This window comes from Rhipicephalus microplus, chromosome 1, assembly GCF_043290135.1.
Source record: "Rhipicephalus microplus isolate Deutch F79 chromosome 1, USDA_Rmic, whole genome shotgun sequence".
NCBI lineage: Eukaryota > Metazoa > Arthropoda > Arachnida > Ixodida > Ixodidae > Rhipicephalus > Rhipicephalus microplus.
The window spans coordinates 67,563,094-67,588,125 of NC_134700.1; the positions used below are offsets into that span (position 1 = coordinate 67,563,094).

Sequence of the window (25,032 nt, forward strand, 5' to 3'; positions counted from 1 at the left end):
TCAACCACGTGGTATTTTTTAACGTGCACCCAAATCTGAGTACACAGCCCTACAGCATTTTCACCTCCATCGATAACGAAGCCATCGAATATAAATATATATATATATATATATATATATATATATATATATATATATATATATATATATATCTATATATATATATCTGTGTGTGTGTGTGTGTGTGTGACTCAAAAAAGAAGTTCTGTGGGGCCGATGCACGTATAACCAAGAAATAAAGGAGCACACTTACGAAAATTGGATACTTTTTCACTCTGCCTTTCGGCCGTGCCACGGCTGAATCGTAGAGTAAAAAAGTACCAAATTTTCGTAAGTGTGCTCCTTTATTTCTTGATTATATATATATATATATATATGTATGTATGTATACACACACACTGAAGAAGTTTTTCCGACGGGCCAAACGTACTTGGGAAGAGAAAAAAAACAACTTACCGGTTGTCTTAATTTTATTACCAACGTTTTCGACCGGTGGACCGTTCTTTGTCAGGGTATGCGAACAAGTGTGATGCTATGCGAACATGCCGCATCGACATGGTGGTGCAAGAAGGAAACCGGAGAGAGTGACAAATCAGTGGTGTTTTACAGTGGTGACATATGCTGTGCTGAATAGTTATCTTTGTCTCATTCGCTGGAGCAAACAAACAAAAAAAACCAAAGCAAAAAAAGGAAGAGATGGATGGATGGATGAAAAACTTTTATTGGGGTCCTGAAGGATTCCACCCCCATTTTATAGGGGTAGGATCGCGGGCCGCTCCCACGAAAGAAAAAAAAAAAGGTAGAAGGAGAAAGGAGGAGGGAGATAGGGCGGCTTCCGCGACGAGTCTTTGAAGGTCACGGAGGGACATTGTGGGGAAGCTTGGGTGGCAGGCAATTACCTGTAGTGAGACGAGGGACTCCGGCAGAGAGAGTGCCCGATTCGGCACCTTCTGTGGTCAGTTAGAAAAAGGAAAGGAGAAACAGGTGTTTTGTTTTCGCTGAAACTATATTGACACATTCCATATGGGGGGAGAGGGGGGAGATTTCGGGGCAAAGATGGTGAAAGCACAAAATGCCGTTTCGAAAGTAAAGCCGGCATCTAGGGTCAGAAGGCACACGTTGTCAATATGACTGCGTGCGTGCCTCCAGCCCTTTTGTACCACTCCCCGAAGCACCTGTGATTGAAATCAACTGGTGCTGGTTGGGCTCTCCAACTTACAAATAATAAGGCAAACAAGTTAAATAGAATGGCAAAGAAAATATAAAGAAGGGTGAACTGTAAAAATGAAACAAATAGTAACAATTATAATGGAATGGGTGATATATGTGCGAGAGATATACACGCAAAGTTTCCTGATTTGTGCTCAATCTCTCGCACATTATCACCCATTCTATTATGTTTGTTATAGATTGTTTGCTAGATAGATTGTTTGCCCCCCACTCGCGAAAGAGTTGGTACGCCACTCCCAGTGGCAACTGCAGGGCAGTCTCATTGCCATCGCTATCGACTGATGCTTGGTCCACTGCCTGCCTCCTTGACTAGATTGGCTTGGTAAACAGGAGAGCTATTCTCACGGTGTTCAATTCGTCGACATCTCTGACTCGTCGGAGCATGTTCAGTTATGCAAAAATACGGCGAGTTTGCATGTCGTGGCGCTCTTGACCATGTAAACGCACTGAACCCACGAGCACATTCCGAGCATTAAAAGAAACTAAATGAACGGAAGTAGAGTAACAGAACTCTTAAACAAACTTGACAAGTCTGAACGTGCTTTTGAATGTTTAGATGTTTGAAGAGCGATGCAGGGAATGTGTAACAATTCGGTAACATTATTCCATATCGCCAGGTGGGCGGCCATGTTAAACCAGGGGCTAGTGGCGTTAGAGTTCATGCACGGCCTCGGAGATCTGCGTCCAATAGCAGATCTCTCGGTGTAGTATTCTTTGTGGTGAAACGCATTTTATCTTTCTCATTTGTGTCAAGAGTTGTGAAAGCTGCTTGGCATCAAATTGACTTTGCAGAAGAAAGGCCAGAAACAGGTGGTGCGCTGCTTGCCAGCTCCAGCCAATCAGTGGAGGCCGAATCGGACATGTGCATGAATTGGACACCGTAAAAATAGCTGCCCAGCCATAGGCGTATCAGCTGGAGGTGGGGGGGGGCAAAGAAGCGAGAGTCCCTCCACTGACAAAAAGTCGACAGTGGTAACTCTTGGCTGCACTCTAGGGAAGCCAACAACTAAGGTGAAGTTTTCTGTCACAACAGCAATCACTCAAAAATGTTCTTATGGAAAATGAAAATGTTACGAGGCAATGCTATAACATCGTGAAATTTTGCCAACATTCCTGCTGTAATGATTTTTCTTGTAGGCTATTTGCGGGGCAGGTTGCCTATGCAACGCTTTCGCGCCTTGTGCTGCAGAATTGCCGAGCTGGCAAGCACTGAACAGCGGCCCTATATTATTACATCACTTGTTCATGCTTTTATTCTGCTGTGACTTGCTGATGCAGTTATGGATGGGAACGAGCAATCTTTTCATGGACTGTTCAAAACATTTGCTGCTTTTGGAAAATAATTTTCTTCAAAAAGGATATGTCATCACCGCTCTCTGTCGAAGCTGTTGCAAGATGAGTGTGACGAATAGTTTTATGTTTTAAGTTTTTTCATACTAAAACGTTGAAATTGTTTCCACTTTAGTCTACGATAAACCTGATCAGCCTTCCTTATGATACCGTGGAGCAATAGGGGCAGCTTGCAAAGTGGCCACGAATAAAGCAATGGACACGAGCTCAGTACGAACCTCCGCTTTTAAGCTTGCCCCACAACTTGATCCAACGGACCAGGGATAAGGTGAAATACTTTGGTATTTAGCACTATGGAGGCTTAGTGAACAGTCGGGCTAGTTGATTTTCACTAAACTTGAATTGTCCTTTACAGCTCAAAATACATCTCGGACAGCAGAGAAGCAGACACCTGCGGTGCTGCTCATTTCTCTCTACTCCTCTTTCTCTCATCATGTATGAGCTCACAGAGATGTATGCACGCACAAACTAATAATCACCATTATGCTGCAAGTGGAAATGTTTTATTAAACTCATAATTCATCTTGCCAGCTGCTATATGTAGCCGCTGCTTATGTGACTGGCAGCAAGCCTACTTGAAATACAATTAGAAGGAGATGCTGTCCGACCTCGTGGCGTCACGTAGCAGGCAGGCGGTTTTGTGGCATACAGAAAATTTTAAATGCCGAAGAACCAATGGCAAAAAAATATGCCGTATCGAAAATGGTTCATTCTCTTACTTTTTATGTGGTTGTGCATAAGTGGTCATTACGCGATGGGTGGTTTTCACTTCATTTGTTGCCTCGCATAACAATCTGATGCTGTGTGCATGACAAAGACTGTTTACACCAACCATATGCAGCTAACGACCATTTCAAAAGGCCCCGCCGCGGTGGTATAGTGGCCAAGGTACTCGGCTGCTGACTTGCAGCTCGTGAGATCGAATATCGGCTGTGGCAGCTGCATTTCCGATGGAGGGGGAAATGCTCTTAAGCTCGTGTGCTCAGATTTGGGTGAACGGTAAAGAACCCCCAGGTGGTCAAAATTTCCGAAGCCCTCCACTACGTTGTCTCTCACAATCTTATGGTGGTTTTGGGACATTAAAGCCCACATATTAATCAACCATTCTGAAAGCAAGCAACGAGGAATAGTTTAGGTTAGAATCGACCAAAATTCGTTCTTTCAAAGGAAAATTTTGGTAACACCGTTTGTGTTGGTGCACTTATGCAGGTTTTTGGGGGCCCGTCAAAAAATTTTAATACAAAAACATTGAGTGTAAACAATGTATTACTCCCCTAACACCACAAATTATACATATTTAAAGAAGAGGGTTGAGAAGTTGATAATAAGTCAACAACAGCAATAATAATAATAATAAAAATTGCATACTCCAGATACAGTGTTCAGACTATTAGCAAATAAGGCAAATTATCATACTCGCATGCTTGAATATATGAAAAAAGTGTAATACTTAATATGAAAAAGTATAACAGCAATCATTCCTTGAAAAAACATGGCTGATCCCTCCATCACAGGAATCGGCATATAATACGTAAGTAAAAGGCACCTTTGTAGTGGTAATAAATGTTTTCTGTACATTGATAAAGGAGGGTTTGCCGCATGTATGTTTTGGTGTTCGGCGGCTATAGCCCCGTTCAACGTGGATGTATCCTCGTTGACGCTTGGTACATCTCTATCCCGACAGCTAACATACATGTTAAGTAACTAAACAAACCATTGTAGTATTTGTAGATGTGAACCACCAAAGCATAATCAGAGAAAAAGGCGTGATAGCAAGATTAGCGTCGCATATTGAACGCGGCAATTATGCTAAGGCCGCCATTCCTCGGCCTGTTGAAGTGGGATTGAACTTCGTGGTATCTAAGAATGCACGTCGTGTCTCCTCTGTGTACGCAAATTGATATCAAAGTGCACGTGCGTCAATGAAGTTCTTTTTCCACACCCGCGCGCGCGCGCACACACACACACACACACACACACACACACACACACACACACACACACTCCGAACCAAAGTGCCGAATTAGGACTCCCAGTTATGTCCTCACTGGCCCTCGAGGAAAGACGTGAGGAGAAAAGATGCAGCCTACAAGCAGAAAAAGGCCGCTGACTTTTAACAGGCATCGCAGAGCTCAAGATCTGTCATAGCTCCGAACAGGCCAGTGTGTCTGGGTACAACCTGATCAGGTCAAAGCTACAGTGCTTAGCCCAACACGCCGACCACGAAGTTATGTCGTGGAAACGGAGCAGGGTGGCGTCCTACAACGCAACCGGCGTCATCTAGTGCCTTTTGCACCTCCAGCGCCAAGGGTGGAACCACCGCCGTCTGAGGAGCAGGAGCCACAGCGAACACTGCCCCCTCTGGAACCCCAGCAAACTACTACAGTGCAACCACCCGATTCCCTTGGACTGCCCCCTGCAGACAGTGACCGCAGTGATGGTGTGACACGAACACGTAGTGGCCGCCGTGTTGTGCCTCCGAACCGCCTGAACTTGTGATGTGCAGTGTCTGTTCAGTGATTTAGTTCGGCTGCCACTAGCATGTGGCACCCCTGAGATTGTACATATTCTGCCCCGAATAAAGTGGGGGGGCCTTTTTCGTTAGCTGAGCAGCTGTTGTGCGTATCGTCTCTCTCCGCGGGCACGGGCCGCTCGTGCTACGGGACGCTCGTGCGGCACCCATCACAAGACATAATATAGTAGAATTTTTCTGAAGTTTCTGCTGTGACGACTTTTATTGAATGTTCCTTGCGGTGCGGGCCCCCTGTGCGACTCTTTCGCGCCTTGTACTGTAGCATTGCAAAGTAGCCTACAGTACAAAGTGTGAAAGCGTTTTGTACTTGCTTTGTTATGAATTGAATCGAGCAATTATTTTATGAACCAGTCAGAGCATTTGCGGCTTCAGGAAAATTTTCTTTCATTAAAAATGAATAGCGTCATTGCAGCTTTATCAAGGCTACTGTGAGCCGATGATCGTGATGAATCTTTTTACGTGCTTTCGTTCTGCCGTACTTGACACCACACAAGAAGGTTCCCGCTCTAATCTGAAAAATATGATCAGCCTTGCTTACGATAACTAGGAGCGATGACAGCAGTTTGCATAGTGGTGAAGAATAAAGCAGTAGACTCGAGTACAGTGGGAAGCTCAGCTTCTGAGCTTACCACGCAGCTTGATACACCTGACCAGGGATAAGGTGAGAGACCGTGGTTTTTCGCACGATGGAGGCCTAATTGGAGTCGGGCTAGTTAGTTTTCATTCAACTCTAGCTGTCTTTTACAGCTCAAAATACAACTATGACAGAAAAGAAGCACACACACGCAGCGCTGCTTAGTTCTCTCTCTCACTCGGCAAAGATGAGCTCACAGAGACGTACATGCACACATACACTTTAAAAAGTTTTCTGGAGTAACTGTGCAGTTAGCGGGAAAAGGGCTCTTTGCACCTCTAAACGACAAAATATGCGCAAAAGATTGGACACGGCACCGCAAGAAGGGGCGCTTTTCTCTTTGTGGAGGAAAGCACCAGTTCTTTGGGGTAACTGCAGGAATGTCCGCGCCATGTGAAAACGACTCATCGGTGCCTACACAAGCCTGTTTCACTTCAGGCGGTTCTCTAGCGTGGTGTGGTGTTGTGGTTAATGTACCTGCATGCTGCGTGAGTGGTCATGAGTTGATTGATTGATATGTCGGGTTTAGCATCCCAAAACCACCATATGATTATGAGAGATGCTGTAGTGGAAGACTTCGGAAATTTCAACCACGTGGTATTTCTTAACGTGCACCCAAATCTGAGTACACAGCCCTACAGCATTTTCACCTCCATCGATAATGAAGCCATCGAATATAAATATATATATATATCTGTGTGTGTGTGTGTGTGTGTGTGTGTGTGTGTGTGTGTGTGTGTGTGTGTGTGTGACTCAAAAAAGAAGTTCTGTGGGCCCGATGCACGTATAACCAAGAAATAAAGGAGCACACTTACGAAAATTGGATACTTTTTCACTCTGCGTTTCGGCCGTGCCACGGCTGAATCGTAGAGTAAAAAAGTACCCAATTTTCGTAAGTGTGCTCCTTTATTTCTTGATTATATATATATATATATATATATAAATATAAATATAAATATATATATATATATGTATGTATACACACACACTGAAGAAGTTTTTCCGACGGGCCAAACGTACTTGGGAAGAGAAAAAAAAACAACTTACCGGTTGTCTTAATTTTATTACCAACGGTTTCGACCGGTGGACCGTTCTTTGTCAGGGTTTGCGAACAAGTGTGATGCTATGCGAACATGCCGCATCGACATGGTGGTGCAAGAAGGAAACCGGAGAGAGTGACAAATCAGTGGTGTTTTACAGTGGTGACATATGCTGTGCTGAATAGTTATCTTTGTCTCATTCGCTGGAGCAAACAAACAAAAAAAACCAAAGCAAAAAAAAGGAAGAGATGGATGGATGGATGGATGGATGAAAAACTTTTATTGGGGTCCTGAAGGATTCCACCCCCATTTTATAGGGGTAGGATCGCGGGCCGCTCCCACGAAAGAAAAAAAAAGGGTAGAAGGAGAAAGGAGGAGGGAGATAGGGCGGCTTCCGCGACGAGTCTTTGAAGGTCACGGAGGGACATTGTGGGTGAGCTTGGGTGGCAGGCAATTACCTGTAGTGAGACGAGGGACTCCGGCAGAGAGAGTGCCCGATTCGGCACCTTCTGTGGTCAGTTAGAAAAAGGAAAGGAGAAACAGGTGTTTTGTTTTCGCTGAAACTATATTGACACATTCCATATGGGGGGAGAGGGGGGAGATTTTGGGGCAAAGATGGTGAAAGCACAAAATGCCGTTTCGAAAGTAAAGCCGGCATCTAGGGTCAGAAGGCACACGTTGTCAATATGACTGCGTGCGTGCCTCCAGCCCTTTTGTACCACTCCCCGAAGCACCTGTGATTGAAATCAACTGGTGCTGGTTGGGCTCTCCAACTTACAAATAATAAGGCAAACAAGTTAAATAGAATGGCAAAGAAAATATAAAGAAGGGTGAACTGTAAAAATGAAACAAATAGTAACAATTATAATGGAATGGGTGATATATGTGCGAGAGATATACACGCAAAGTTTCCTGATTTGTGCTTAATCTCTCGCACATTATCACCCAATCTATTATGTTTGTTATAGATTGTTCGCTAGATAGATTGTTTGCCCCCCACTCGCGAAAGAGTTGGTACGCCACTCCCGGTGGCAACTGCAGGGCAGTCTCATTGCCATCGCTATCGACTGATGCTTGGTCCACTGCCTGCCTCCTTGACTAGATTGGCTTGGTAAACAGGAGAGCTATTCTCACGGTGTTCAATTCGTCGACATCTCTGACTCGTCGGAGCATGTTCAGTTATGCAAAAATACGGCGAGTTTGCATGTCGTGGCGCTCTTGACCATGTCAACGCACTGAACCCACGAGCACATTCCGAGCATTAAAAGAAACTAAATGAACGGAAGTAGAGTAACAGAACTCTTAAACAAACTTGACAAGTCTGAACGTGCTTTTGAATGTTTAGATGTTTGAAGAGCGATGCAGGGAATGTGTAACAATTTGGTAACATTATTCCATATCGCCAGGTGGGCGGCCATGTTAAACCAGGGGCTAGTGGCGTTAGAGTTCATGCACGGCCTCGGAGATCTGCGTCCAATAGCAGATCTCTCGGTGTAGTATTCTTTGTGGTGAAACGCATTTTACCTTTCTCATTTGTGTCAAGAGTTGTAAAAGCTGCTTGGCATCAAATTGACTTTGCAGAAGAAAGGCCAGAAACAGGTGGTGCGCTGCTTGCCAGCTCCAGCCAATTAGTGGAGGCCGAATCGGACATGTGCATGAATTGGACACCGTAAAAATAGCTGCCCAGCCATAGGCGTATCAGCTGGAGGTGGGGGGGGCAAAGTCGACAGTGGTAACTCTTGGCTGCACTCTAGGGAAGCCAACAACTAAGGTGAAGTTTTCTGTCACAACAGCAATCACTCAAAAATGTTCTTATGGAAAATGAAAATGTTACGAGGCAATGCTATAACATCGTGAAATTTTGCCAACATTCCTGCTGTAATGATTTTCCTTGTAGGCTATTTGCGGGGCAGGTTGCCTATGCAACGCTTTCGCGCCTTGTGCTGCAGAATTGCCGAGCTGGCAAGCACTGAACAGCGACCCTATATTATTACATCACTTGTTCATGCTTTTATTCTGCTGTGACTTGCTGATGCAGTTATGGATGGGAACGAGCAATCTTTTCATGGACTGTTCAAAACATTTGCTGCTTTTGGAAAATAATTTTCTTCAAAAAGGATATGTCATCACCGCTCTCTGTCGAAGCTGTTGCAAGATGAGTGTGACGAATAGTTTTATGTCTTAAGTTTTTTCATACTAAAACGTTGAAATTGTTTCCGCTTTAGTCTACGATAAACCTGATCAGCCTTCCTTATGATACCGTGGAGCCATAGGGGCAGCTTGCAAAGTGGCCACGAATAAAGCAATGAACACGAGCTCAGTACGAACCTCCGCTTTTAAGCTTGCCCCACAACTTGATCCAACGGACCAGGGATAAGGTGAAATACTTTGGTATTTAGCACTATGGAGGCTTAGTGAACAGTCGGGCTAGTTGATTTTCACTAAACTTGAATTGTCCTTTACAGCTCAAAATACATCTCGGACAGCAGAGAAGCAGACACCTGCAGTGCTGCTCATTTCTCTCTACTCCTCTTTCTCTCATCATGTACGAGCTCACAGAGATGTATGCGCGCACAAACTAATAATCACCATTATGCTGCAAGTGGAAATGTTTTATTAAACTCATAATTCATCTTGCCAGCTGCTATATGTAGCCGCTGCTTATGTGACTGGCAGCAAGCCTACTTGAAATACAATTAGAAGGAGATGCTGTCCGACCTCGTGGCGTCACGTAGCAGGCAGGCGGTTTTGTGGCATACAGAAAATTTTAAATGCCGAAGAACCAATGGAAAAAAAATATGCCGTATCGAAAATGGTTTATTCTCTTACTTTTTATGTGGTTGTGCATAAGTGGTCATTACGCGATGGGTGGTTTTCACTTCATTTGTTGCCTCGCATAACAATCTGATGCTGTGTGCATGACAAAGACTGTTTACACCAACCATATGCAGCTAACGACCATTTCAAAAGGCCCCGCCGCGGTGGTATAGTGGCTAAGGTACTCGGCTGCTGACTTGCAGCTCGTGAGATCGAATATCGGCTGTGGCAGCTGCATTTCCGATGGAGGGGGAAATGCTCTTAAGCTCGTGTGCTCAGATTTGGGTGAACGGTAAAGAACACCCAGGTGGTCAAAATTTCCGAAGCCCTCCACTACGTTGTCTCTCACAATCTTATGGTGGTTTTGGGACATTAAAGTCCACATATTAATCAACCATTTTGAAAGCAAGCAACGAGGAATAGTTTAGGTTATAATCGACCAAAATTCGTTCTTTCAAAGGAAAATTTTGGTAACACCGTTTGTGTTGGTGCACTTATGCAGGTTTTTGGGGGCCCGTCAAAAAATTTTAATACAGAAACATTGAGTGTAAACAATGTATTACTCCCCTAACACCACAAATTATACATGTTTAAAGAAGAGGGTTGAGAAGTTGATAATAAGTTAACAACAGCATTAATAATAATAATAAAAATTGCATACTCCAGATACAGTGTTCAGACTATTAGCAAATAAGGCAAATTATCATACTCGCATGCTTGAATATATGAAAAAAGTGTAATACTTAATATGATAAAGTATAACAGCAATCATTCCTTGAAAAAACGTGGTTGATCCCTCCATCACAGGAATCGGCATATAATACGTAAGTAAAAGGCACCTTTGTAGTGGTAATAAATGTTTTCTGTACATTGATAAAGGAGGGTTTGCCGCATGTATGTTTTGGTGTTCGGCGGCTATAGCCCCGTTCAACGTGGATGTATCCTCGTTGACGCTTGGTACATCTCTATCCCGACAGCTAACATACATGTTAAGTAACTAAACAAACCATTGTAGTATTTGTAGATGTGAACCACCAAAGCATAATCAGAGAAAAAGGCGTGATAGCAAGATTAGCATCGCATATTGAACGCGGCAATCAGGCAATTATGCTAAGGGCGCCATTCCTCGGCCTGTTGAAGTGGGATTGAACTTCGTGGTATCTAAGAATGCACGTCGTGTCTCCCCTGTGTACGCAAATTGATATCAAAGTGCACGTGCGTCAATCAACACACACACACGCACACACACACACACACACACACACACACACACACACACACACACAAGAAGTCTTAACACCTCTGTTTCGGTGGTGCCAATTCAAGGGCACCTTCTTCTTAATATATATATATATATATATATATATTTTTTCTACTGTTCCTAGCGGCTGTTTCTGGTGGTGCCAACACATGTTTTAGACCTCGTCAACGTATTCATGTTCTGAAAATGCATCAAGATGTTGAAGATTGGGTTTACTGCATGATATTGAATATTGGAGCCTGGAATTTCATCGTGAAATCTCGCTGAAGCAGTTCAGCAGAAAAAAAAAGTGTTCGTTGTGGTGAGAGTATTTATGCATTGGTATATGTGGGCTGCTGACGGGGAAGTGAAAATTTTTCGTTGTAGAGGAAATTTCGTTTTAGCGAGGTTTGACTGTATATGTCAAATTATTGAGTGTACTGAAGTCTTAACACCCCTTTAAAAATACCACGCAAAAGTGCAACATTGTGCAATGTGTCTATCAAGCATACATTTACGGTGATATGTAGATAGGATTTGGGCTGCGGCTAGCCCAGAACCCTTCAGGGAAGAGACGCAGACAACTCAAGAACCATGTTTACTCCACCGTGCCTCAGCCGCAATTACCTCCTACCACAGGCTGCTAACCACATGCCACAAGCCCACCCACGATCATTGTTCACCTCTCCTACCTACGATTGGTGCAATCATGGACGCTGGTCTCATACTGCCTTTTCCCCTTAGAAGAAATATTGTTACGTCTATGAGAGGGGGGGGGGGGGGTATTCAGAGGCAACGGAACGGCCGACTCCTAGGTATCCAGTGAACCCACACCAGAAACCTCTTGCCACAAGCCGAATGTCCTCTTCTGCCACCTCCCTGTTTCCCACTACACAGATGCACATACCTTAATTACATATGAGGTAACATTTCCCTCCACGCAGACGAAGCCCAATGGGCAAGCCAAACAGTATCTCGAGGAATAAAGCGCTTCAAACGCCCAACATGGGCAAGTTCAGTTTTTGCAGACCGTTGGCCGTTCGAATGGAGACGCGCTATGCGGTAAACTAAATCACTGATAAGGTTTAGAACAAGAAAAGGTCCCGCATAGTGCGCTAGCAGTTTCTCGCACAAACCACATTTTCTAGTCGGTGTCCACAGCAACACTAGGTCGCCGCAATTGTTCACCACATGTCGGCGTCGGTGGTTGAAATGTGCCTTCAAGCGGAGGGTGCGCAAATAAGCAAGGCATCTGGCTTCTTCTGCACAACAAATGATCTCGAATATGCAGGGATCATTGTAGTCCAAACTTGAGAAGATGGTACTCAGGGTATGACAAGGCGGTCGGACATGTAGAAGTAAGAAAGGACTGTAGCCGGTAGTTTTATGCTGTGCGGTGTTGAATGCATAATTGATAAAAGGTATAATACTGTCCCAGTCCTTGTGATCTGATGCGACATACATAGACAACATGTTCATGAGAGTTCTGTTTGTTCATTTAGTTAGACCATTCGTTCAGAGATGATATGGTGTAGAGTGCTGAAACCTTGAAGCGCAGACATGAAGCATCTCTTCCACCACGTCTGCTGTGAATTGTCGCCCACAGTCACCGATTATAATTTTTGCAGGTCCATGTTGTAGTATTACAAAACTTAGCATGAAGAAAGACTTGTCGGCTGCAGTTGCCGATGATATAACAGCTGTCTCGCAGTGCCGTGTTAAATGGTGTGTGCAGACGACTATCCAGCGATTTCCATCGGAAGACCGGGGAAAGGGCCCAAGAAGGTCAATTTCGACTTGCTCGAAAGGAGTTCTAGGGGGCGGCACCGGATGTAATCGCCCTAAAGGAGCACTTGTTGGGCGCTTATGACGTTGACACTCGTTACAGCTAGACACGTATTGTTCCGTCGTCTGGCGCATTTTGGGCCAGTAGAATGTTTCTTGAAGTCGGCAAAGAGTTTTCGCTGTGCCTAGATGACCGGATGTTGGGTCATCATGCATAGCCTGCAAGATATAAACGCGAAGACTCTTCAGAACCACCAGAAGATATCGTGAGCCAGTGTTGGTTTTAGTTCTTTTTGTAAACTAGCCCGTCTCGGATGCAGAAGCACGTAGGCGATGATTTTGGTTTGGTAGCAAGAAACTGTTGTATGGTGCTGTTCCTTTGTTGCTCATCCTTAAAGGTCTTGTTATCGGGAAATAGTTGGTCGAGTAATGCAATGTAGTTATCGAAGGTGTCCGTGTCGCATTCCATCGTTGGAAGCGGTAGCCACGAAAGACAATCTGCGTCAACGTGACGTCAGCTGCTTTTATAGGAAACCGTGAAGTCATATTCTTGTAGACGAAGTGCCCAGCGTGCCAGCCGACCAGGTGGGTCACACAGATTGACCAACCAGCAGAGAGAATGATGGTCTGTCACGACGGTAAAAAGGCGTCCGTACAGGTAGGACCGGAAGCGCTGCACTGCGAAGACCACTGCAAGGCATTCTTGCTCTGTGACAGTGTAGTTACGCTCGGACTTGCTGAGCGACCGACTTGCTTACGCATAGGTATGTGCACCTGTGTCTACCGACGCCATTGTTGGTACACCACCGATAAGCACTCAAACCTTATTTCTAAACATGGAAGGTAACGGAGGTATATCTGTTGAAATCGAAGACTGTCCAGTGACCTCACCTCCAATGGCCGTGCCGGCTAGTTTTCCGTAGGAGACGAGGAGTGGCGCCGCCGAGGAGACTGTAATCGGCTGGCGCGAGGGGCAGGCGGTGGTGTCACACTGCGGTCAGAGGCCGGAGATTGGTTTCATAGTGGTCCTGGGATCTCGCAAGACACGTTTCCCAGGAATGTCGGTGCTCGTGTAACGTTAGAACCGTTATATCTCGGCGATCGTTCATACCTCACCGGCTGCCGGTAGTTGCAATACCTGGCAATGTGGCCTTCGAAGTCACAGTTGTAGGAGACTGGTAGGGGACGCTCGCCGAACCAATGCTAAGATCGCTCAGCTGAGGAGGGTCATCGATGAGCTTGCTGAGCAGGGGCTGCTGGCCTTTTTGTGGTGGGGCCGTGAAGAAGGCGTTGGCCATATCACTGGTCGGACGCGGATGAGTCATGACGTGGCCACGAAGTTCTAGTTTAAATAATGTCTGTCACACATACCGATGGTGGCAAAAGAGCTAATGGCGCCGTGTAGTAGGGTGGACTAGTAGGCGGCTGAGGAACGGTGTCGTCAACTCAACCATCTTGTTGCTGCAGCTCTTCTTGCACTATTGCCCAAATAGAAGAGGCAAGGTCGCTAGGCGGGCTCACGTAGGCACTGGCGACCATTATCACATTTGCCAGCCTATCAAATTTCGGGGCAATGCGTTGAGTCTTCAGTTTTTCAAGCGTATGGCAGTGATGTTGGACATAGGAGACAGAGATGAGGTCATCTCTACCTATCATAAAATTGTAAAGGTCTTCCGCTATACCCTTCAAGAAGTGTCCAACCTTGTCTTCTTCAGACATCTGCGGGTTTGTAATCCTGCAAAGCTTAAAAACGTCCAGTATATAAGTAGTGCAGGTTTCTCCCAGAGTCTGAGCTCTTTGAGCAGGAGGCCGCTCGGTGCTATTCTTTTTTGAATCAGAGTCACCAAAGCACTTCAGTTCTTGAGCAAAAAGAGCCCATGTTGTCAAGGACTCTTCGTGGTTTTCGTACCACATGAAGGCGATATCCGTGAAAAACAATGCGACGTTGTCTAGTTGATCAATATAGTTCTAGTGGTTGTACCGTCTCACCCTTTTGTAATGCGTTAGCCACGCGTCCACATCTTCTCCTGCCATTCCCGCGAACGGGCGGGGTTCCATGTTGTGATGCCTATGTGTAGCCGACGTAGACCTGCACGTGGTTGGGGCGGTTGATTTCTGGCCTTTGCTCTGGGCCCTGGCAAACTGGCAAGACGACAGCTTCGGCGAACTCCGAACAGATGTGGCTCCATGGTACGTTGACGTGCTGTACCCTGCACCTCCACCACTCTGTTCCTCTTCTTCTGCCACCACCCTGTTCCGCTCTACAGGTGCAGATACCTAACTTACATATGTGGTAATAATATCACATCATTTGCACGAAGTGTATGAGGATGAGCAAGGTGAAGCGTCCGTCAGTTCATTCTTCCTTCTGTTCGTTTATCCGTGCGTCCGTGTCTCTTTTTCCTTCCGTCCGTGTAATCAATGCTCCATGTGCCGGCATCTCGCATCTTTTCATCATATATTCATCATATACAAGTACCACCATCCAGCGGACATTCCAAGGACTGACTAAACAAGGGAAGGCTACCTACTACTACTACTACTAATACTATTACATACATCGCAGATGCACAACCCACGGCGTAAGGAGTGTCACATTTTTAAAAGGGAAGGAGAAGGACACAGGCCACTTCACACCGGTAGCCCATGCAACTTTCTTGGGTATCGTTGGCCACAGTGGACTGCATGTGGCACACACTACCACATGCTGGCACTGTCCGCATTGGTTGACGCATGTCGCTGTTATACTGTAAAAACCGGAATATCGATCGATTTATTTTTTAGAGCAATGGAAAGTCGACCTTTGTCTTATATACCAGTCATTGGGAGAAAAAAGTGTGGAAGTCTTGCAACAATGGGCAGGTGAAGTCAAAAGGCTTCATTGCCATTGTGAGCATCAGCAGCGGCGCCGTTGGGCAAGGCTAGACAAGGCCTACAGTGTTTTAGCAACGTCATTTTGCCTTGGTTATATGCTGTCAATCTGCTGTTTCCTTTTGCATTTTCTTCAGAAATGAGTGGTAGGCGATGGCAGTTTATGACACGCTTTAAGAAAAAAGTTGTCGAGTATGCTGAAGCGCAAGGCAACCTGGCGGCACAATGGCAATTCGGTGCATCAAAGGAAAACATTCGATTCTGCAGGAGCCAAAAGCAGCACATCACATCTTGCAGCAACAAAAAAAAAAGGAAGCATCTGTGGCTCACCGTGTTTTGAAAATGGTTTTTCCCAGAAACGGGTCAACCTTCTCGTCTTTGTGGTGTGTAAATAATGCTTTCCATAATTTATTTTGCCTAGTATGTGCTACAACATTGCTGAATTCTCTCTAATGATGTTGTAAGAAATTTTTATGCGTAATATGTGTTCTAAATTGCAGTTAACAGCTGTGTAGATTAGATGAATTTCTATCAATTAAATTCAAATAATATAAAAATAGTACTCTTGCCTTCTTTTTTTAGTTTATTCAAAATAATTTTTTTCGGTGTTCTTCTACGCTCAAGACCAAAATAGAGAAGTTTGATATAAATTGACCCTAAATTGCCTTCTTGGAGTTGAAAAGGTTAACAAACCCAAGTGGCCAAAATTAATCCATAGTGCCCCAGTATGGCACACCTCATAATCTTCTCGTGATTTCGTTGCATATATACACCTCGCCCATTGTTTCCACCTCGCAGGCAAGCAAGGACGGCTACGTGTTGCGGCCACTGGACAAGCTCGGCCATTTCGAGGCCTTCAAGTATGCTGAGGTGAAGGTGACGGTGTCAGAATCCAGTGGGCAGCCCCTGTCGGGTGTCTTGGTATCCCTGAGTGGAGCTGCCGACTATCGCAACCACAGCCGGACGCGCGAGGACGGCCGGCTCCGCTTCCCGAACCTCAGCCCTGGCAATTACTTCCTTCGACCCATGATGAAGGAGTACCGCTTTTCACCTGCCTCTAAGATGCTCACTGTTGGGGAAGGTGCCACTGTCGAGTTGGACATCACGTGAGTAATAAAGTTTGCTTTCCTCATGAACTGCTCATGTTGGCACCTTGTCTGCCTTGAAATAGCTTTCAGAATAGCAGAACCCAGTGAGAGTTAATGTCAAAGGCAAGGGTGAATAAGTGTGTGATTGGCTGTTCGTCACTGCTATTGCTGTCTCCGAGTAAAACTGCTCAGGAGTGTTAAAGGGGCCCTGCAACATTTCTTGAGCATGGTCAGAAAATACTGCTGATCGGTAGTCGCGACTTTAAAAAAGATGCGATCCAAATAATATTGCGCAGCGCGCAGCCTAGAATTTGCAATGAGTTCTCAGTCGGCTAAAAATTGCTTTCTCTTATCTCGACAAATAATGCTACAGGGCCGAAATTACTGCATCCCAATCCAAGTATCAGCTATTGGCCGATTTGAGCATGGCCTACTCGGTTGTTACTGGGGCTGCCTTGGAAGGTCGTGACTTTCCCACGTGTGCACGGGCGACCGCTCTGAAAACTTGTGCATTTGAAGGAAAAAATATAGTGCTCAGTCATGAGGTGCGCTTTACTTATTTTCTTCCCTCGTTGCACCCTTTTCTTCTTAGCATCGGGTGCTATCATCAGGACAAGAGAAGAGAGAATGCAATCTTTGTGACTGTGCTTGTACTGCACAGATTCTAAAAATTTTTGCGGCGGCGAATTCTTGCCGCAACAGGCTGCTTGAGTGAATCCTTTCTACGACTACTTGGAATAAGTGTTTTACATTGAGGCGACCACGGCTCCACTGACGTGTTTCCATCACGGATATGACTTAAAATATGTACAAACAGATTGTGAAGGAAAAAAAAACAAGAAGGAAAGATGCTGACATGGAGCGTTGAACCAACAACCTCCCAATCTGCTGCGCGCGGCACTAACCACTAGACCACAAAGCATACGTTGACATACGTGCTAATGGCAAGTTGTTCAAAAATGCCATGTATCATTTAGTGGCCCTTGGAGTTCCAAAGCTTATCGAATTCTTGTCATCAGTTGCGAGATGGCACGACGAGCTCGTGCTGGCTGCATTGGGCGCGCTCTAAAGCTTGTTGCCTCCGACGTTTCGGAGACCGCGGCCTCCACAGAGTGTAGTCCTTCCTGCGCGCGGGCTTAGCAGACTTGTGATTCGGGAGCGCACAAAGGTCACTTCACTCGCTGCCACGGCCGCGTTTACGACAGGAGCATGCTGCTGACATGCGAAGAAGTAACAATTGTCACAGTTTTTCACACTTGTCTTGTGTTTTGATAAACACTGTATTATACCATTATGCATCACAGCCATGTTTGTACAAGTCATTTTCTTTATGTTGTTACTTCCACTGTTTTTATGTATAGGAGTGCATTAAGACATTTTCTCTTTCTAAATGCATTAGATTTGTATTTTTATGAATACCATGTTTGTAAGCGTTATTCAGTATGTTCCTTTTTTTTCAATTCCATTGAAATTGTGGATTTTTTTTTCCTTAATATATACTTACAACTTCTATGAATGCTAATTTTGACGTTACTGCTGCCATGGGAGGCCCTTCGGGCTCATTCAAGCTGTATGATGCAGCTTTTCGCCTGACGGACCCCCAACAGTTTTGTTTGAAAATAAAAACCTTTCTGATTTTCATTCTGATGCACTCAGACCTCATTATAACGAAGTTGCATTTTACACAAAAATAAGTTCGTTTTAAAGGTATACAGTCAAGCCCGCTTATAACGAACCTGAGCGGGACGCGGCATTCATTCGCTGTATCCGGAAGTTCGTAGTAAATGAAACATAGCTTTTAAAAAAAGTTGCAACTTTTTTTGGCCCCAAAAGTCCGTGATGCACGTGTTTCGAAGAGCAGAAGCGATAAGGGTGGTCTTGAGTTCATTTAAAACTGCAGGGTGTTCGTACGCCGAGCCCGTGGCATAAGCTGCATGAAGCACTGGCTCCAAAGTTTCCTCCTTCTCGCAATCCAATTGCTTTAAAAAGCTCTCGCCACGTACTTCATTCACAATGCCCCAATCCGTGCACGGTTCCACAGTGTTGGCATTATCATCGGCCGTAATTAAATTGTCGCAACAGATGTACCACCCGCTCTCCCAGGTCGGAGTTGATGATGCGCTACCGCAAATCGCCGCCGCAGTTCGGAAGCTTCAGGCTTGTCATTGGGCCCGATGTCGATGGAGTCGGCCTCGCGAAATCAGTTTTGCGCGCATGTAGCCACCGCCCACGAAATATTCACCATCTCTACAGCTGAATACCAAACGTCCGAAGCTGCAAGTTGGCTGCCAGGTGGTCAACAGCTATGAGCAAGCGCTACACAACGCGGCACCTAAGGCACAGATTATGCTCAAGCCAAGCGGTCATACTTTCGATGTTTTGTTGAGCGACAGGAAAAGTGTGCAAGGCCTCCCTTCCGCCATCCTGACCACACACGCACACCAAAAGCGAAGCAAGACGCGCACACGCGACACACATACCAGAACGCGTGGAACAGCTCTGGGCCCATTTCCAGTCAGAAAACTAAACTAATTCGAGCCAGCGGGGCGGGCGTTGCGAAGCGATGGAGACGGGCGAAGGGGTTGTGATCAAGAGAGGAGAGCAGACTTGCGAGAGAAGGGCAGGGAGTTGTGATAAAAAGGGGAAGATGCGGCGGGAGAACGACCTTGAAAACCAAAAAACACGGGAAGGAGGCAAGTGGGTAGCTTGCTTGAAAGGTCCGCGAAACTCGCACGTAGACAACCTTGAAAAGAGTGCTTGCACGTGCAGATGTCAAAGCATAGCCGCCTGGATCGGTACACGCGGTGTTCGAAGAATCGGCGGCAGTGGTCAGAAAATCGTATTGTTGTGCCGGTGGGTTTGCGTGGCCTCACGAACTTCGATATTTCGCTATTCGTTCCGTGCAAATTAACAGCCCTTTTCACGCTTCCGCACGCACGTGAAAGGCATGCTGAGCTGAGTGGGAAGTGAGCAAGAACAAGTCCTAAACACGAAACGAATCGCAAATCATCAAAGTCAGTGGCGTAGCGTACTCACGATTACTAGACGCAGACTATCGGATACAGTTGGTGGCCGTGGCAAATGGTCTGGTCACTCCAGGCCGGTGATGCCAACGACAGCACCAGCGATCAAAAACAGGGTAGATGGCTGACCGGTCTTCCAAAGGTTGGTGGCAGAGTGAAAACACAAGCCTCGTCTGGCGATGCGGGTTGCTCAGAGTAGCGGGGGACAAAGGACGGAGGGGTGCGTAACAAAAAATTGTCCCCATATCTACGTGTTCATCTGCAAATGTCGTCGAAAGACGATAGTCTTGCACCTGTAGAGATTGAGAGAGAGAGAGAAGAGAGAAGTAAACGTTTATTTTGAAACAGTGTTCCGAGCAATGCCCGGTATCACCCTGAGGTAGGAGGGCTCCTTAGTCCAGGAACCCTCTGGCTTCTACTGCCCTCTTGGCCCTGGCGACGAGTTGTTGTTGGTCTTCCAGGTCCTCGAGGACGAGCTTCGCCTCCCACGTTTCGGTTAGGTCTTCGTTCGTCCGTCCTGCTTCGTTATAAGTCGTGTGTTGTTGCAGATTACTTCTGGCAATACACTGGCATGCAAGAAGCAAGTGCGCCAGGGTGTCCGGTACGTTGCAAAGCAGGCACGTAGAGCTACATCTCGTTGGGTAGAGACGGTGCATTAGGGCCCCATGTGTGTATGTGCTGCTTTGCAGGCGTCTCAGTATCACGCTTTCTTCTTTTGTCAGTTTTGGGTGTTGCGAAGGATGTGGTGGCCTGTAATGCTGGAGTAACGATGAGTAGGTGTTTTGAACAACTTCCGTCTCTTCAACGACGGTACGGATGTCCTGTGGACAGGGGGCAGCCCGGCTGACGGGCTCGCGGGCAGCGGCGTGGGCCGCTTCATTTCCCTGCAGACCCTCGTGTCCTGGCACCCATAATACACAAGTGTACGGGAGTGGAGTGCTTCGCCATTTCGAAATATTGATGGCATTGGCTGAGATACGGCCCTTAGCGAAATTCCTGCAGGCGGCTTGTGAGTCAATGAAAATCACCGCGGCATCTGTACATGTTGTGGTTGCTTGAGTGATTGCCGATTCTTCTGCGGCGTCTGAATTGAGTGCGTTGACCGTGGCCGACGCTAATTCTCGGCCTTGACAATCGACGACGCTGAAAGCGGACGCGTTTCTATGCGGATACTTGCCCGCGTCAGTGTAGTGGGCGTCCGGGTCTTGCTTGAACTTTCGTCGAATAGCGTTAGCTCTAGCCTTGCATCTACTTTTGTGGAAAGTAGGATGCATGTTGCGTGGAATAAGTGCGATGTACAGCGACTCTCTAATGTTCAGCGGGATGCGCTTTTTCTGGTCTGCATCGGCGATGAACGTGTCGCTGTAGTTGAGGTACCGGAGCACCGACCTCCCCGTGGGCGTCAGCATGAGCCTCTCCAGCTGACTGTTCCTATGCACTTGATGAGCTCTTGCCATGTGTTGTGGACGCCCATCTTTAGGAGACGTGTGGTAAAGGCCATTGGCGTAATTCCCATGGCTACTTTAGTTGCCTTTCTTATCTTAATATTAAGTTTTTCAATTTCAGTGGTTTTCAAATTCAGGTACGGCGTGCCGTACGTAATGTGGCTGGTGAACAGAGCTTGCATTATACGTAGCGTGTCGTGCTCTTTGAGTCCGTTTCGTTGATTCGCGATCCTCTTGACGAGGTGTGTGAGTTGTGATAGTGTCCGTTGGAGTCTCGGTATGGTGGCAGCTACTGATCCATCCTTGTAGATGTGAACTCCAAGCACTCGCAGGGTCTCGACTTTTGGAATTAAGGTCCCTTTCAGCGTTACGCTAGGGTCAGGCTCGTCGTATAGAGGGGGTCTGCCTCTTGTTCTCGCTTTGAGGACGAGGTGCTTGAATTTCTCTGGGGCACAGCAGAGACCGCAGTTTCTGAGATACCGTTCGATGGCATCTACGGCGGTTTGTAGGCAAGTCTCTTGTCTCCCAGTGTTCGAAGCCCTGGTACAGAGCGTGATGTCATCAGCATAGATCGCGTGCCGTAAATCTGGTATTTTGTAGAGAATTTTTGACAGATTGGTCATAGCCACATTGAAAAGTAACGGAGAGATGACCGAACCCTACGGCGTTCTTTTTTCGGTAGTTGGAAGCTTTTGCTGCGGATGTTGCGTATGCCCACAGTTGCCGTACGGTCTGCCAGAAAGTTTCTGACATACGTGTAGGTTTTAATGCCGCAGCCAACGCCTTCGAGGTTGTTGAGGATCGCGTCGTGGCTGACGTTATCGAAGGTCGCCTTGACGTCGACTCCGAGTATGTACTTTCTTCGATGGGTGAGGTGATCAAGGAGCTCTTCTTTGAGTAGTAAGAGCACGTTGTGCGTCGAAAGATGCTACCTGAAGCCAAACATGGTGTCCGGTAGGTGTCCACTATCTTCCAGGTACTGGGTTAAACGGTCGTGCACCATGTGTTCGAACAGCTTTCCCACGCACGAGGTGAGAGAAATCGGGCGTAGGTTCTCGATGCCGACTGGTTTGTTAGGCTTAGGGATCATGGTGATTTCCGAGTGCTTCCATACAGCAGCTAGCTCTCCTTTATTCCAGCAGTCATTGTAATATCGTAGAAGAGCCGTGGTGGCCTGGTGCGGTAGGTTGCGTAAGTGCTTGTTGACAATCCTGTCTATTCCCGAGCTGGTATTTCTTGTCAACTTCGTTAGGGCTGTGCGCAGTTCAGCCAGGCTGAAGGGCCGGTCGAGTTCAGTGTTTGGTGCGCCAGCGTATTCTTTGGTGTGAATTGAAGCCCCAGTGGGTGCATCGCCACAGAGCTTCTTTTGTAATTCTTTTAGGAGGTGTTCTTCTATACCGGCGTAGTTTCGAATAAGTCTCTGAAGGTGCTGCTTCTGTGCTGCTTTGGAGGGTTGCGTGGCTATAAGTGTGCGTAGCAGATGCCAGGTCTTCTTGGTGCTCAGAGTCCCCTGCAGCTTGTCACAGAAAGCGTGAAAGTTCTGCCTGGCCAATCGGTTCGCATAATCTTGAGATTGCTCGGTGAGGAGAGAAATGCTTTTCCGTAACTTTCTGTTTAGTTTTTGTCGCTTCCACTGTTTTAGAAGTCCTCTTCTAGCCTCCCAAAGGTGGAGAAGATATGCGCCGACGGCGGGTGTATCGACGTCAAGCTGTATGTCCTTAGTGTAGCGTTCGGCTATCTCGAGCACATTCTTAAACCAGTCTTCAATGTCGATTATGGTGGTTTCAACGTCGAGGTCATTCCTAAAGGATTGCCATTCCGTTAACCACGCTATTCCAGTCTTGGTCTGTTTACGAGTGTGCGCTACGGAGAGTTGGATGATGTGATGATCACTACCTAAAGTTTCCGGTAGCTCACTCCACTCTGCCCCAGTGACGTTCGCCCTAAATGTAAGATCGGGATTTGTATCCCTGGAGACGCTGTTTCCGATTCTCGTCTTCTGAAGAGGGTCGTTCCACAGGGTTAGTCTGTGATGTTGAGCAGTATCGTGCCCCCTAGAACCCTTCCTCGTGGTGATATGATAGCCCCATGCCGTGTGAGAGGCGTTAAAGTCTCCCATTATTATGATCTGGTGGCCATTCGTGTGCTTCCTGATTTCTCGTATGAAGTGATTGAAGTCTGGTAGTTGGTCTCGTGGGGGGCTGTATATATTGGTTATGAAAAGACTTTGCTGCGTCTTTCGTTCCGGCAGAATCTCTATTAGGGTATGTTCTATCAGAGTGTCCTCGATTTCGTGTTTTTGTGTTGAAAGTGCTTTCTTGACAAGTATGGCAGTGCATTGGGTTTGTGCGCAGGTCGTGTACCCTTGCAGTCGTACGTTCTGCGTTTTAGTTTCCTGAAGTGCAATGATGTCTGGTTGGTTAAGCTTGATGAATTCTTGTAGGCTTGCGTGTCGAGGGCGGTATGACCGACAGTTTTATTGCTATATGCGTAAAGTTTGTAGAGATTGAACAAAACGTTTATTTGATGTTCTGTGCAAGAAAATTGGTGAGTGGTATTCTGGAAGCACTGCGTTAGAGTGCCTCAAGCATGCAGCGGAGGTGAATAAGCGCACCAAGTCACGTCACACATGAGACATGAGCGCTATCTGGCAGTTATCTTGGAAAACAAAATCTGCGGCTTTGAGAGTCTCAGAGGTGATAAGGTGTAGAACGCAAGGCGACAGGTAGGTGCCATCATCGTGTTGTCTTAGCAAGGCGTTGGAAATACTTCCCTTTTCGTGCAAGCGTTGAATGGTCAGCGCCGCATGGTAAACTCTACAGTCCTTAGAATAACTTATGTATGTCTTTTCTAGTAAAAGACGTACACACAGAATATATACGTGTTGTTATGTTGCCTCAGATATGTGCGATGATTGCTTTTTAATAGACAATCGCACAAGTATGAATGCTGAATTTTGAGAAACATTGGTGGATGCTGCAGATGGCGTCGGTCGTTTGGGGTCGTTTGGGTTTGGGTCGTTTGGGCGTTTGCTGGTGCCATTTAAAGTGCCCGGTACCGTTAAAAGTGGACAAACAGTCAAATGGACAGACAGATAGACCAAAATTTTTTCGTCAAAGGTCCCCAAAAAAGTCATTAAAAGCTGTCTGGGCATGGAGGAAGAAAACAGCTTTCCTTTCACCATGTGTCGGTGAGAGCGGCAACTGGAGGGTCGCGGAGGCAGGGTCTGCATTTAACAATAAGAAAATATGAGCACCTCGCCGATGCCTTATCGGTAGTCGAAAGTGGTTTCCCGGGAAGTCAGCAGACTGCTGACTCCGTTCGCTGTAACCGATCAGCGGCGCTCAGAGACGTTCGTTGTAAGTGCGATTTTGTGCCATTGAACTGATGTATATTTTCACGGTCACGCGGATACTGTTCGTTTTAGGCGAAAGTTCGTTTTAACTGGGGCCGTTATATGTGGGCTCGACCGTATCTGAAGAGTCAAACTATACAAGAAGTAGTAATAAATTCCAAGGCTCATTCTCGTTTCATTGTCCATATTAACGAAGTTCCAATGGGTGGTGTTAAGCAAGCTTTTTGATTCGAATTGAGTTTGTCAAGTGCAATCGGCTTCTTTTCACAAGCAGCTGCAGACAACCAACCACAGGCGGCAAATCCCTACTGGATCAAGTGACATGTCTTACCATAACTTACCTAATACGCCTTATATGACTACCGAATATTTTTACAGTGCATGGCTCCCTTTTTGTAATAACATCATGCTCCATCTCTCATTGTGTTAAAAGTGTAAAAACTAACCTAGAAATGACAGAGATGACAAGCAAGGGGCACACTCAATTTTCAGTGCTGAATGTTTACGTAAAAGTCAAACTATTAGAAGAAAATGAAACCACTGAGTTGTGTATTTGTGTCAAAGCCTGCACTAGTGAGTGTGTGCACTCTAGAGTGATGCACTAGCGAGTTGGGTGGCTGA

At 46.2% G+C, this 25,032-nt stretch overlaps 1 protein-coding gene across 1 annotated transcript in view; it reads left to right on the forward strand.

The window, feature by feature from the left end:
* The window catches only part of LOC119178741 (BOS complex subunit NOMO1), a 104,241-nt gene that overhangs the window by 60,754 nt on the left and 18,455 nt on the right, over positions 1-25,032 (forward strand). Inside the window, exon 7 of the mRNA XM_037429974.2 lies at positions 16,299-16,606. Within this exon, the coding sequence (XP_037285871.1) occupies positions 16,299-16,606 (308 nt within the window). The remainder of the gene's footprint in view (positions 1-16,298; positions 16,607-25,032) is intronic.